The sequence below is a fragment of the Carassius gibelio genome, chromosome B24 (genome assembly GCF_023724105.1).
Source record: "Carassius gibelio isolate Cgi1373 ecotype wild population from Czech Republic chromosome B24, carGib1.2-hapl.c, whole genome shotgun sequence".
NCBI classification, from domain to species: Eukaryota; Metazoa; Chordata; class Actinopteri; order Cypriniformes; family Cyprinidae; genus Carassius; species Carassius gibelio.
The window spans coordinates 10,381,859-10,396,727 of NC_068419.1; the positions used below are offsets into that span (position 1 = coordinate 10,381,859).

Consider the following 14,869-nt stretch of genomic DNA (forward strand, 5'->3'; position numbering starts at 1 on the left):
GATAGATAGATAGATAGATATATAGATAGATAGATAGATAGATAGATAGATACATAGATAAATAAATAAATAAATAAATAAATAAATAATACATTTGTTACCAATGAATAAAAATTGCAACAATAATTTCGTTTTCTACTTGTTGGATATTTTATACCTTTATAGTGTTTATTGTAGTAAAAAAAATAAAAACACACAATTATTATTAAGAATGTGGGTGATTTCAAAAAGAGTTGTTTTGTAGAGGGAAAACAACAGGGCTAAATGTTCTTTTTAAACTGAAGTCAAATCATGAACAACAAGCGGAGGATCCTGATCAAAGTTAAACATCGTGTCAAGAGAGCACAGCTGTATAAGCTCTACATCAAACAGCTTTGAATGGTGAAACACAAAAGAAGATATTTTAGAAATGTCTCACTAGTATTTGTTTTCTTTGTCCTTACAGTGGAAGCCAATGAGCACCAATATAATTTGGTTACCAACACTGATATTTTGAATATATTAAAAAAACGTCTTTCTGAATATATCAGCTGCTGATCAAACAGGCAGATTGTTAGTTTATTATATTATATAATTTATATCATACTACAGTCTTATACATTATAATTTATAAATTCATAGGCTATTTAGAGGCTCACAGTTTAACTTTTTGGTAGTCTTGTATTTTAGGCTAATTATTCATATCAAATAACAAATCCAGTGAGACACGAGTTATAAAATGAAGATGACAGTTTATTTATTTAATTTTTTATACAAAAAGCCCACTGATAGTAGAAATGTCCTGGAGCAGTCACACCCCAACAATTATACATTTTTTATACATACAATCATATTAATATATGCACAATTATAATATAAATATGAAATATTTAAAATATTAAATTAAACAATATAGCCACTAAAAGCTTTAAGCCACCTGGTCCCAACAACTGGTCTCTGTTTTTTTCTGCAATGTGCTGCTTTTTTCTGGAGCTGACTTGTCTGCATCACACCTGTATTGTCCTGGTGACGTGTCGAAGGAAACAGACATAATTATGTAACTTTCAGATTTAATACATTATTTTTAGAGTAAATCTAAAGACACATTGCTTCTACCATTTCAATATTAGGGAGGGATTTTATGAATTGAATATATATAAATTTGTTATATTTATTATTGCATAATGAACTACAGCTAAATTTCAATGTTTTAATATTTAATTGAATAGTTAGTTAACTGTAGTAACCTTGATTTGAATGCACCCTGGTGTACAAGTTAATTTTCGGAGCTTAAGCACAGAATAAAATAAACCATCTACAAAAGAAAACATTACTTAAATAATTAAATTGCATTAAATAACAAACAATGCAGTCGTATGTAGCATATTTAAAAATCCAAGCTCAGTGCGCTGAAATGTTATGACGTCGTAAATGTGAGACCCGAGTCGAAGCGCTACGAAGTATTTCTGCGACCTGAAGTTAGCACATGCCCTGCTTTCTGAGCAGCAAAATTTATTATCGAATGACTTTTTTTTCAATTATTATTCACTGCTAACAAGTTTTCACGGCATACTGTGCTCGTAGATAAATTCAGGTTGGTAAACCAATGTCTTCTATTTCATTCATAGGTGCACGTGTGCATCTCAAACACTACTTATATCCCTCTGGAAACCGGGAGAATAAAGAGGTGAATGTTGTTTCTGCAAGTGACGAGCTGTCATTTCTTCTAGATCTGAGAAACGTTCACATTTAGGAGGTTACAGCTCTACAAGTGGGATGAAACTGGAACTGTCTCGAGTGGTACAAGGATGTCGCCTGGGACGTTTGACTGGACTGGGAAATTCAGGACAGCATTCCCTGGAGGTGCCCGGATGTCTTCTGTACACTCGCTGTGCAACAGTTCCTCATCTGACTCAGGACACATTACATACTTTGAGAGACCTCCCATCAGTCACTCAGGTGTCAGTGGATAGCCTGTAAGAATCTAGCTATACCTATATTATATATACTTATATATTATATTAAATATACCTACATTATTATACTTATATACTATATACAGAGAATGTTTGGCAAGTGTTTCTAAATAAAAACGTGGGTCTGTAAAATGGCATAATTTGCTGACAGATCTCAGTTCACAAAATTTAATGTGAAAGTTTTCACAACATTCACAGTGGATATAAGTCTATATGATTATTAATTTATTAGATTTTTGTCTTGTTATTTCTGAAGTGACCTTGAGGTCCTGATAGGTATTTTATGCGTATACTGATAAACAGTTTGGAAAAGTAACCTTTTTTGTTGTTGAAAGAAGATTTTTATTCTCACCTACCGTACTTAGACCAAAAATACAGTAAACTCTTGACCAGTAGTGTAAATAAAAATAAAATTATTAAAAGTATTATAAGCGACAACAAAAATTAAAATAGATCAAAGTAGGAAAAGGTTTGAGTTATTTTTATTTTTAATTATTTATTTGATATTAGCACTTTTTCTTTTTCAGTGCAGAGCATCTGGAGGTTCTGGAGGAATTCAAAGAGGGTGTCCTAAAGTTTGCAGGTTAGCATTTCACTCATTTACTAACTTATTGTTATCTGCTATCTTGGTTAAAAATTTCTTCAGACATTTGTTCTTGCAGCTTGCTGTTCTAAATTAAAGGATTTGGACAATGACTGGTGATCTTTTATGTGTTAATGACATTAATTAGGAGTCGTTTACAAGGCAGAGAGCTGAAACCATTCAGTTCAAGATAATTTGGGATTCATAGATTTCACATCTGAAAGAGAGGCATACGCGCGTTTTCTATGCGGACGTTCATTCTATGAACCACTAGACGCATATTTGAGAGATGATTGTAAATGATTACATTTAGGATGGTTTCTGTGCAACATTTTATAAATGATACCCCAGGATTTTGAGGCCCCTTTGTTTTCTCCAGTCATGTAGCACTGATTTAAAAAGAGAGTTTCTACTGCAAAGTCAGCCAATTTTTGTTACAATCCCATCTTGCCATTGGTGAATCTCCATTTTAATGAAAAGTTTGGAGCTTTTGCCACTGTTGTCATTTCCTGTGGATCTAAAGTAAGTAGTCACATGGTATTTACAGCTCAGGTGATTGATGCAAAATGTTTTGTGGTTCTCGGCCAGATATAGAAGAATTAAATCATTTAATTAAAGTCCAGGAACTGCTATTGAGATGAAAAGAAATGATAACAGATTCTATTAAAAAAACATACCGTCACTGGTAGTTTGTTCAAGATCATTGAAAAGTCAGTCGTTGAAAAGATCATCTTTGTTGCTCCTCTGCTATTTTCAAAGCATTGGAAGTAATTTCTATCCAGCAGTGTGGGTGTAAACATTTTCTCAGTTGGCTAATAGATCTTGAAGCAGTTCACACAGTTCTATTAGAAAATTCACACATCAAGTGGATTATAAATGGCCAAAGAGGTTCTGGAGCTGAGACTGTGGAAGAAAGTATTGCACTTTTGAAGATGATCCCAATTTAAAAATAAATGTAATTGGCTAGAGGTTGATCCTGCACAAGCTTTGAGAATTGAAGGACTTGATAAATTGATCTCTCTCTTGCTTACAGTACTAGAAATTTTGAATAATTAAAATGATCTTGAAGGTGAAACTGAAAGTGTTTTATCTTTCAACCAATCTAAATTTACCAGTAGGGGTGTTCAGTTTTAGTTCAGAAGGCATGTTTTCAGATTCTCTCCCTCCATCGCTGACTACTAAGTGACTGTTTATAAATAATTATGCATTCATGCTTAGATGCATACTTCAGATGCTTTTTCGTAAAATGAGTTTTCAGTTTTCATTTTGCAACCGTAACGAAAAGAAGGGCACTGTTTCAGTCGTTGCCTTCAGCAATCCAACCATAAATGAGAAAGGTAATTGCATTCACGATATTAAGATGTGTGACCGTGAAGACATTTCAAAGGGTGACTTGAGGCAGCTGCTAGCTCTCCATTTGGATAATTACAAAAAGAAAATTATTGTACATTATAATGTTGGTCACTGAAGTTCACCTCCATCATTTCCACCAGATTTATTCCATACCACCAAATTTAGATTCCTCTTCATGTTCATATCTTAAATATTCATGTTCGTCTAATCTACAGTTGGGTATTACTTCAAGCTATGCAAATGTACAGTTTCGCCATCGACGACACTCATCAGTGCTCCAGTTTGTCCCAATCTCCATATGAATGCATTTTTATATCTTCAGAATAATTAGTTGAGCTCTTGGTTGTTTATTTCTCCAGTAAACAGTTTTGTTAATGATTGATTTGAACTGTTCTTATGCATTCTATTGCTGTTGAGGATTTAGTAAATGGATGAATAATACATGTGTATTTTGCAGTTTGTCATATGCTGTGTTTTACATTTGTACACAAGATGTTTTTTTTGTTTTTTTTTATTAGAAGTAGCTTCTTGAGTTGTGCAAGTAACAGTAGACGTCTGATAAGCTATTTCTCTGCAGGTCTTCATGATACTGTGGTTTTCAGCTCTCTGCATGATTCTGCGAACTCCAGCCCTGCCGGTCACGTCACCAACAAGGTTAGAGAACTGTGTCGAATGATTGTTTTCAGCCTCTTTTGTCACTGACACTGACTCGGATTCCATTAAATCATTACAAATAGGCAATTTAGTAAAATCTCATTGGTTTTCAACTGATGCGGTGTGGCTTACAGAGTGTTTTTGTGTCCTTTGAAGCTGTGCAATCCCTTTACTGTTAATTGTGAGGGATTTAATGGTTGTGTGTGTGGTTTAACAGACCGTGTCGGTGTGGGGCAGTGGGGGAAGGATAGAGCTGACAGTGGCTCGGTTCATGGCGATTCAGGCAGCTATTCAGCCGGACTGTTATCAGAGCATGGCAGACGGAGAGACCTGGCAGGCCGGTACCTCTCGCAAGAGAGTCCGTAAGGCAGTGGACAGGACTCTGGCCCATCTGGATGAATGTCTGGTGTTGCACCAGAAATCTCAGGTACTACACAAAAACACAGACTCAGTACTGGTTTAACCGGTTAGTGCCTGCAGGATACATTTCCCATAAAAATGACAAATGGTCATATTTTATACTATTCAGGGCGCAACTGCCAGCTAGAACAGCAGACGTAATGTACAAAAAGATTCTTCTAAACAACTTCTTTTGAAGAGTTTTCTAAATTGAATCTGTCTTTATTTTAGATTCTGAGATTTTATGAAAAAATTAGATTTTGACATAGGAAAGTGAGGTGAGTTACTTAGTGTGTTTAAAGTGTTCCTGTAACTCAATTGGTAGAGCACTGCGTTATCAAGCGCAAGGTTGGGGGTTCAATTCCCCGGGAACACATGATATGTAAATATTGATAGCCTGAATGCACTGTAAGTTGCTTTGGATAAAAGTGTCTGCTAAATGCATAAATGTAATTTAAATTTTAAATTTTATTTAATTTTAATTTAATGTGAGCACATAACAGTTTATGTTTCCGTCACCCTGTTTTAGTGCCCAATTGAAGTATCTCATCAGAAACTAATCATGGAAATGCCTTAATTCCCAAAAATGTTTTTACGTTCACGGGAGTTGGTTTTTGTCTTGTGAGAGAAAGGGTTAAAGGAAATAATGGGAGATGGAAATGGATTTGCTGAATAAATTCCTCCATGCACATCAAAAAAAAAGTAATGTGACTTTGCGTGAAGCATCTGAAATGTTAAGGTCTGTCTGAAATGCCCAAGCAAAGTCTGACTTGACAGCGTTCCCAAATAGTAGGCATCTGCATTCGTTTGTTATACGTAATCAGACAGTGAACACAATTAACTCCAATGAATGCAGTGAATTAACTGCAATGATTATATGATGCGATTAAATATTGCGATTAAGCAAAATGTAGCAGTTTTATGTGTTGTTCCATGGTTGGCATCATCTCTTCTCAGGTCATCTCAGATCTTTGCAAGGGTTGGATCCAGACTGAAGCTTGTGTAATTCCTTGTTGCCTCAGGATGCAAGTCCAATGGCAGAAACAGAGAAGCAAATAGAGATAAAATTAGCATAGCTGCTGTTTCAACAAAGCAAAAGAAAATGTGCATTTGATCAGATGTAGCTGAGGTACAAAGTTAGGAGATACATTATGTGAATGCTTGGCTAAAAAGATGTGTCTTTAATCTAGTTTTAAACAGATAGACCGTGTCTGAATGCCGAATGCAATGAGGAAGGTTAATCGAGCATTTGGCAGCCAAATGCGGAAAAGCTCTACCACCTTTAGTGGACTTTGCTATTCTAGCTACTACCAAGAGTTTAGAGTTTTGCGAATTTACAGAGCGTGATGGATTGTAGCGTGATTGAAACTAGTTAGGTACGCAGGAGCTAGACTGTAAAAAGGCCTTAAAGGGGGGGTGAAATGCTCGTTTTCACTCAATATCCTGTTAATCTTGAGTACCTATAGAGTAGTACTGCATCCTTCATAACTCCAAAAAGTCTTTCGTTTTATTATATTCATAAGAGAAAGATAGTCTGTACCGATTTTTCCCGGAAAAACACGAGTGGCTGGAGGTGTGACGTGTGGGCGGAGCTAAAGAATCACGAGCATTGGTAGGCTTTTGCATTGAGAGCGTTTGGAAGCTGTGACATTACGTGAGGACAAAACCAACCAAAACAAACCATGGCTAACAGTCAGATTCAGTGTATATTTATGATCCAGAATCAGATCCAGAGGCTGAAATTTAACAAGAGCAGCAGCAGCAACAACAGCGTCTCTGTGTGGTATGTACTGAAACTGCATATATTTGCTTAGCGGTTATGGAAAATGAGTTCCACTTTGTCGTCTTTTTTTTTTTTTTTTTTTTTTTTTTTTTTTTTTTAAGCTGTACATGTGGAAAATGCAGTTTGATGACAACATCGCATGTTGTTTACTTGATGTGCTTACACGCCGATAGCTAAGTTAACAACACAGAGATATTTGAAGCAGTTTTACTCACCGCCTGCGGTTCCAACACACGATTGTGACCCTTTTTCGTTGGGACTGCATTATCCTCAAGAAATAAACGATGTGCAAATCCGGCGCTCAAACTGGGTCTTGTTTGTAAAACAAGCATCTTCGAAATGCAGGGAACAAACACTTGCACAACTCCGTTGATGCTCTGTAAAAATAAACTCCATCCACTGGTCCCTTAATGCTGTTTCTCTTTAGGTAATCTGTGCAGGGTTGTCTTGCCCTGGCAACCAAAAACACACTCCTTTTGTGACATTTCGCGACGCTCTCGCTCTGATCAGTGAATGCCTGTTGTGCTCTCAGTGCTCTGCTATACGGGAGCGCGCGCTCTTCCGGCAGAAGTGCCCTCAGGACCCATATAAGGAAATTCCGCTCCATCTAACGTTACACAGAGCCATACTCGAAAACAACTTTCCGAAACTTGTGACAAACCGGAAGGAGTATTTTTGGAACAGAAATACTCCTTCAAACGTATGACTTAGTTTTTGAAACTTTGTCCATGTTTAGCATGGGAATCCAACTCTTTAACAGTGTAAAAAACTCAGTATGCATGAAATATAGTAGTAATATTTTGTAATTGATACTGTACGTAATGTAATGGGTAGCCAGTGAAGAGACTGTAAAACTGGGGTAATATGATCATATTTTCTTGACCTGGTAAGGACTCTAGCTGCTGCATTTTGGACTACATGTAGCTTGTTTATTGAGGATGCAGGACAACCACCTAGAAGTGCATTACAATAATCCAGTCTAGAGGTCATGAATGCATGAACTAGCTTTTCTGCATCGGAAACAAGTAACATGTTCCTTGTTTTGGCAAATGTTTTAGGGAACATTCTATTTTTGTGCACAAGTTAAAATCGCAACTTTGCATGGAAACCCAGCTAGTAATGGGTCCTACATAAATTTCAGGATGTGGTGTATCCTCAGGAACAATCACTTTGGATGTAAAATAAACTGCTTTTTAAAAATGTATTTCTTGGCACAACTTGCCCCTAGTGAGCCTAAGGAGAGGGTAAGTTGAGTATAAATGTTACAGGCAAATACAGTTTCTTAAAAACGTCAATGGCCAATTTTCATAAACAAGGTGTATTTAAAATTGTCAGAACAATCGTTTTAATTAAATATTCTGTTGGTCTTGATGGGTAAAATATGGAAATATATTTAAATAAATACATGAATTGTTTACAGGGATTAAAACGGGCTGAGATATTTGGAGTTGTGGAGGGTGGAGACATTTTGGAGGAGAGGCTCCGGTCGGCACGAGAGACTGCCAAGCGTCCTGTGGGTGGATTTGTCCTGGATGGATTTCATTCTGCTGCCATGGACCAGGATGTGAGGGTTCAGTTGATTAAAGCGGCATCTGCAGAGCTTCCCCAAGAAAAACCCAGGTAAAAAAGGCATCTATTTAAATTTCTAACTCTCAGACTCAGACTATTCTTCAGTTGGAGAGTAAGTGGCTAGATTTTCCTCAACTTATTACTCTCTGATTTTCAGCAGCCATAGCAACACTCCATTCCACCAGCAGCCCATAGCAACCACCTCATCCCTTCCCGGGAACTGGAAGTGCTGGGGTTAGAAAGGTTTTAGGAACAGACTTCATCTTGAGTTCCTTGTGGTGTAATGATTGATTTTTCTGATCTCCCTCTCTTTGAGGTTGACTAGGAGGTTACAGAATCACACAGAGACAATGGCAGGAAGTAAAGCAGTGTGGATTTGGAAGCGTCCTTGTGGGGTCTTAAGAGGGATGCTTCCCACTGGGCTTTATAGTCTTGTTAGAAACCGACATTTCCCTTGGGTGTATCTCAGGTCACAAATAACTGGAGATGGAGAAGTTTGTGAAGCAGAAGGGCTGGAGGACAGGATACATAATTTAGGTGTTTATAGCAGGACAAGATGTTTCTGTGCTGTAGTTTTATGCTTTTGTTACACTATGTATTTTCACGCTGCTATGTTTAGTTCAAAAGTTCTTTTTTTCAGCAAGGATGCATTAAATTCATCGAAAGTGATCTTATGAAAGATTTCTGTTTCAAAATAAATGCTGTTATTTTGAACTTTCTATTCATCAAAGAATATTGAAAATATATAATGGCTTCCACAAAAATATTAAACTGATATCAACATTAATGATAAGAAATATTGCTTGAGCAGCAAATCAGCTTATTAAAATGATTTCTGAATGATCACGTAACACTGAAGACGAGTAATGAGAATACAGCTTTGCATTGCATCAGAGGAACAAATGAAACTTTAAAATGTATTAAAATAGAAAAATTATTTTAAATTAATAACTATTTCACAATATTACAGTAAATTAGCCTTGTTGAACATGAAAAACAAAGTACCACCCCCAACATGAATGTGTGTTTGTCTGTTTGTACTGTCAGAATGTGCTAGTGCTCCTCATTTTGCTTTGTGCAAATATCCAAACTTCTAACCTTAAAAACAGTTTGTGTTTGTTGATCTGTTTGAGATAGCTTTTGGATCTCCATTGAAATGCAGTATAGAGACTGCACAAAAAACCTGCAGATTCACTGGTTTTGTATTAATGGTTTTGTCTTAAGTACAAAAAAAATGTATTGTGAGATCTAAAGCCTTAGAATGAGATGTTACAGGCTGGCTGAAGTGTTATTTATTCAGTGTTTAATATGTTTTCCTATCTTAGCTTTACATGCAGAGACAACTATGACTTTTAATTAACCTTTACAGTTAACCTTTAAATAATAACTCCCAATAAGAAAAAAAAAAAAAAGCATTTGACTCCTATCGTTTGTCCTTTTGTCCAAGTTTAAGCCTGAATGTGCAGTACATTGATATTGAGCTTTTCCATCTGTGTCAGGTTGGTGCTGGGGGTTGGCCGTCCTGATGAGGTCATCAGCTGTGTTGAAGCAGGAGTGGACCTGTTCGAGAGCTTCTTCCCCTTCCAGGTGACGGAGCGAGGCTGTGCACTCTCCTTTAACTTCATCATTGACCCTGACCCTGAGACGGCAGGTTCATCAACCCCTACAGGTGTGCACAAGCCCTTAGCTATACTATTGAAAAGATATGTTTCCTACACTTTCTTAACCCTATATAAATCCCACTGTGTGTATATATATATATATATATATAGACAACTAATATTTATTTTTATGCATTTTATGTAAGTAGTGGTATACTGTGATCCAGATTTGTTTATTTACATTGACTATCAGAATTTCATAATTGTTTTGGTTATATAAACATCAACTTTACAATATTACATATTTTTGCCCAGTTTGGGACTTTTTTTTTTCTCCTTGAGTGTGACTTCCATATTCTCCTCTCTATAAAAGCCTGATGTATAAAATATTTTACTCAGATATTTTGTTTTTAATTGTGTCGTTTGTTTAATAAAAAAAAAAAAGGCCCTATCGTACACCCGACACAAGGTGCGTCGCAGGTGTTTTTGCTAGTTTCAGCCTGACACAGTTCTCATTTTCCCGTCCTGTGCCACGTTGTTTAAATAGCAAATGCAATTTCAACTGATTGTGCGCCCATGGGTGTGCTAATCTAAAAAAAGAGGTGTGTTCAGGTGCATTGTTGGCGTGTTGCTGTGTTGAGGAACTGAAAATAGACCAACTCAAACCTGGTCTAAAGTCTTGAACAGTGTTTTTTCTTTATTTAAAGAGCACGTTAGTAATTTGCGCCTATAGGCGGGTGCAAAACGCACGTACACTTTGCTTACTACACACACAGGGTATTGTGTGTTATTTTAACTCTGAATCTTTAATTTTGAAGGAAGGCTGTTTCAGATTCATCTTGTGATTTATAAAGGAGCTGTTCAGCACAATAATATGAATTAGTAATGTTGTATTTAAAGTGTCAGCTACCCGTTCACTGCCAGCAGAAACAATGAGCAGCATGTGGGGCTGTTTTTCTCAGCATGGCTCGGTGGAAGTGGGGCTGTGCTTCTGCTGGTTGATTCAGATAATTAAGTGTGAGTTTAAATAATAAAGTCTTCAAGAGAGTGTGTGTTTGTTCAAGCCCCAGTCAAATTAAATAACTGGCTTGTTTCGAACAGAACCAGAGCCCTGGGAATCAATCTTGCTTCTTCAAATTCAGCAAGAACATGTATGAAGCCAAACCTCATTATCGTGTCTCATATTTTAATGTTGGTTTTTACTATCAAAAGCTTTTCTGTGAGAATAGAGACCCCTGCGTATGTCTGCAAAGTATCTGGATCACACGAAGAGACATAAAAAATTCACTATCAGGCATTAATAATTGATTCAGGCTGTTTGGTGTGCAGAAGAAGCTAATCGATGTGTTAGGATGGTAATAGAGTTCAGGACAGGCACTTGCCGAATCAGGAAAGAAAGAATTATCCCCTCAGCCAATTAGAGAGCTCTCCAGGGAGACTAGCTGTAGCTTCACCCTGATCTGCCGCCTTCTGGCACTGCAGGTTCTACTCTATACAGGGGTTTTCTGCACAGTCTTTACAATTAAACATGCACTCAGTCATTTTAGGTGTAAAACTGTATTTTGAAAAATGTTAAATTATTTACTCTCACATGTAATTAACTCTTTCATATCAATAGCCTATTAATTTATTAAGTAGCCTATTTATTTTACATGTAGTGGGTAATCTAATGTGAGCCACCCCATGTTGAAATCACATGATTAGTCTTTAGAAATATATATATACTTTCCATTTGATGTAAGGTTTGTTAGGATCGGACAATATTTGGCAGAGAGACAACTATTTGAAAAAAAAAAAAAAATCCAAATATTGAGAAAATCACCTTTGAAGTTGTCCAAATGAAGTTCTTAGCAATGCATATTAATACAATTTTTAGATATTTATGGTAGGAAATTTACAAAATATCTTCATGGAACATGATCTTTACTTGATATCCTAATGTTTTTTGGCATAAAATAAAAATCAATAATTTTGACCCATACAAAAGTTTTTTTTTTTTTTTGCCTCCTTTTTATTCAGTACCTTTTGCAACCTTCTTTGGCTATTTTAGCTATTTTCTGATAGCCACTTTCTATTTTGTAGCTCAACAATCATTTGCTGCACTTCAGAGCTATGTTCTCGTTTGATAATTTTTACTAAGGGGCTAATAAGTCCACAACTGTATGTAAAGCAGTGCTGAATGTTTAATCATGTTTTATCTGTTTGAAACAGTGTTGGAATTCAATGGGGAGATGCCCGCTGTCAAGAAGCTAAACTCAAATGGAGATGAAAATATGACACTTTATGAAATGAACCTCAAAGATAAAAGGTTTGTATGTATAGAGGGAGACAAGGACATATCCTTTCACCCCTCATATAACTGTGTGTATCAATTTGCTCATCTCAGATTAGAGTATAATGCATTCCAGCACATCTTTTATGATCTCAATCACCTCAGCTTAGATATGAGGATAAATAAATGCAATATGTCAGTAATTCATACTCGCTTCTGAGTGCATTTTCATAATATTGCCTTTATCACTAGAGTCAGATCAGATTAGTGGTCAAAGGAGCGATGAAGGATGTTAAACAAAAAGATTTTCCAACCCCGACACCCATGATTCAAACCAGTGCCATATAAAAGCGTTCTGTATACATCGGCAGGAGTAATGATCTATTGCATTTATACTGAATAAAAGAATTTGAACACATCAATATTACTGTTTCTCTACAGCCATTGATATATTTGTACATTTTAATAGGATTTTTTTCATCCATGGATTTATTTTGTGGAAAACATGCCTTTTATTTATTTAACTGGATTTTAGTTTTTGAATTAAATATTTGAAACAGTTTTTGTTAGGTGCATATTATGGGTGCTTATAACAAAAAATAAAACAAGTAGATGCATAAATCTATTAAAAATAACAATAATTTAAGCTGCAGAACATCTGTGATATCACAAACAAATATCATCAATAAACAAAACATGCTTTTTATGTAAATGTATATGTGTACATTTCAATATTTATTTTATTAATTTGTCCATGAAATAATTTTTAGATTTTGCACTTAAAAGCGCTTAAATTGAATTCCATTAAACATACCCTGGTGTGACAATTAGCCTCATAACACTGTGTTTGACTTTCAGGTATCAAGATGATTTCCGCCCACTTGTGGAGGGCTGCAGCTGCTACTGCTGTAAAAAGCATATGAGAGCATATGTTCATCATTTACTGGTGACCAACGAGCTGCTCGGCGGTGTTTTACTCATGCTACACAACATGGCGCATTACCTTGGCTTCTTCAAAGCGCTCCGGGAGGCAATAACCAGCGATCGTCTGCAGGACTTTAAAAACAGAGTCCTCCATTGCAGAGAAGGTGATTGAAATGATTGAAGGACTTCAGGAAAAAAGAACGAACAAAAGAACACCTACATCAGAGCATACTTACGGCTTTGATTTCAGATGATGTGTTTCATGAATATAAAGCAGGATTCTGATGCATGTGTTCTTGCCATGCGAAATATCAGACAAAAAGTGCTAATGTGAGTGACACAGTAAACCTTTTAAGATACCCAGGGTTCATCTCAGAGTTCGCTTTTGGATTTTAAATATGCCGTCTGCTCCATCAGAGAACAGTTTCACTTGGATGGAGCATTAATAATGGTAAAATTACTTTTTTAAAGAGCAGCACTTGCTCAGATTCTCTTTATAAATCCCTGAAAAGTTACCACCTGCTGCTTTGTTTATTATTAGAAAGTGCTGCAATTTTTTTCCCTATAATAATGGTAATAAATATTTATTAATGCACATTATTATTATTGTGTACACTGTTTAGATTTAATTAACAATTTTTAAGTTTGAAGATTAACATTACATTTTAGACATTTTATTTTATACCACAATGCAAATCTAGCTTTTTGACTTAATTGAATAGATTTTGTCCGATGTACACATTCCTATTCACATATATATAAATATAATTTTACAATAAATGCACAACTATAAACCTTTTAGTTTTGACTATTTTCACAATATGGCACCTTTATAGTACCTTTTGCTTTTCAAAATGTTGTGTTTAATCTGTGTATATTGTAGCACAGATAAAATGTTGTAGTGACCAGTCAGCTTCCAGGGCCACAACATTAATTGATTTATGACATTTATAATTAAGGATACATGAGTGAAATTGACAGTGTGGATTGTAAGGTATTCATTTGGTAGTTTTTATTCAGTGCAGCCTACAAAAGGAACGCTACAGTGCAAGTAGTTCATAAGGGGATAGTAACATAAGTGCAGCAATACAAAGTTTGAACTGCCAAAAGTTTGGACAAATTCAGCTATTTTTAATGTTTTTGAAAGATATCTATGCTCACCAAGGCTGCATTTAAAAAAAAATCAGAAATACACTAAAAACAGCAATTTTGTGAAATATTACAATTTAAAATAACGTATAGATTTTTATTATAATTTAATACGTAATTTTCTGTGACAGAAAAGCAGAATATTCAGCAGCCAAATGAAGTGTTAAATGATCCTTCAGAAATCATTCTAATATGCTGATCTGGTGCTCAAGAAACATTATTATTATTATCACAGTTGCTTATTGTTTGTGTGGAAATTGTGATACACTATGAATCAAAATTTAACTCATCAAAACTGACAGTGAAAACATTTAGAATGTTATAAAATATTTTTATTTCAAATGCTGTTCTTTTGAACTTTATAATCATCGAAGCATCCTGAAAAAAAACAACAAAAACTGTTTTTAATACTGATAATAATAATAAGTGTTATTAATAATTGATCACAAACAATAACTGTTAATAATTAAGCACTAAATCAGCTTATTAGATTGATTTCTGAAGGATCATGCAAGACTGAAGAAATGGCTGCTGGAATTCAACTTTGTCATTACAGGAATTTATATATATTTTGAAATATATTAAAATAGAAAAGGTTTTTTATATATATTTCACAATATCATTGTT

At 35.4% G+C, this 14,869-nt stretch overlaps 1 protein-coding gene across 2 annotated transcripts; it reads left to right on the forward strand.

The window, feature by feature from the left end:
- The first annotated feature begins 1,418 nt into the window (after positions 1 to 1,418).
- On the forward strand, positions 1,419 to 13,693 carry qtrt2 (queuine tRNA-ribosyltransferase accessory subunit 2). 2 transcript variants are annotated; one of them, XM_052595420.1, is made up of 9 exons: positions 1,419 to 1,573; positions 1,710 to 1,955; positions 2,483 to 2,538; positions 4,469 to 4,545; positions 4,763 to 4,972; positions 8,148 to 8,347; positions 9,796 to 9,965; positions 12,109 to 12,205; positions 13,028 to 13,693. In XM_052595420.1, the coding sequence occupies exons 2-9, from the start codon at positions 1,756 to 1,758 to the stop codon at positions 13,263 to 13,265; spliced, it is 1,248 nt and encodes a 415-aa protein (XP_052451380.1). In that variant the 5' UTR covers positions 1,419 to 1,573; positions 1,710 to 1,755; the 3' UTR covers positions 13,266 to 13,693. The 2 variants fall into 2 exon arrangements, with proteins under 2 accessions (XP_052451380.1, XP_052451381.1); XM_052595421.1 differs by lacking the exon at positions 1,419 to 1,573 and having other exon boundaries at positions 1,666 to 1,955.
- The last annotated feature ends 1,176 nt before the right edge of the window (positions 13,694 to 14,869 follow it).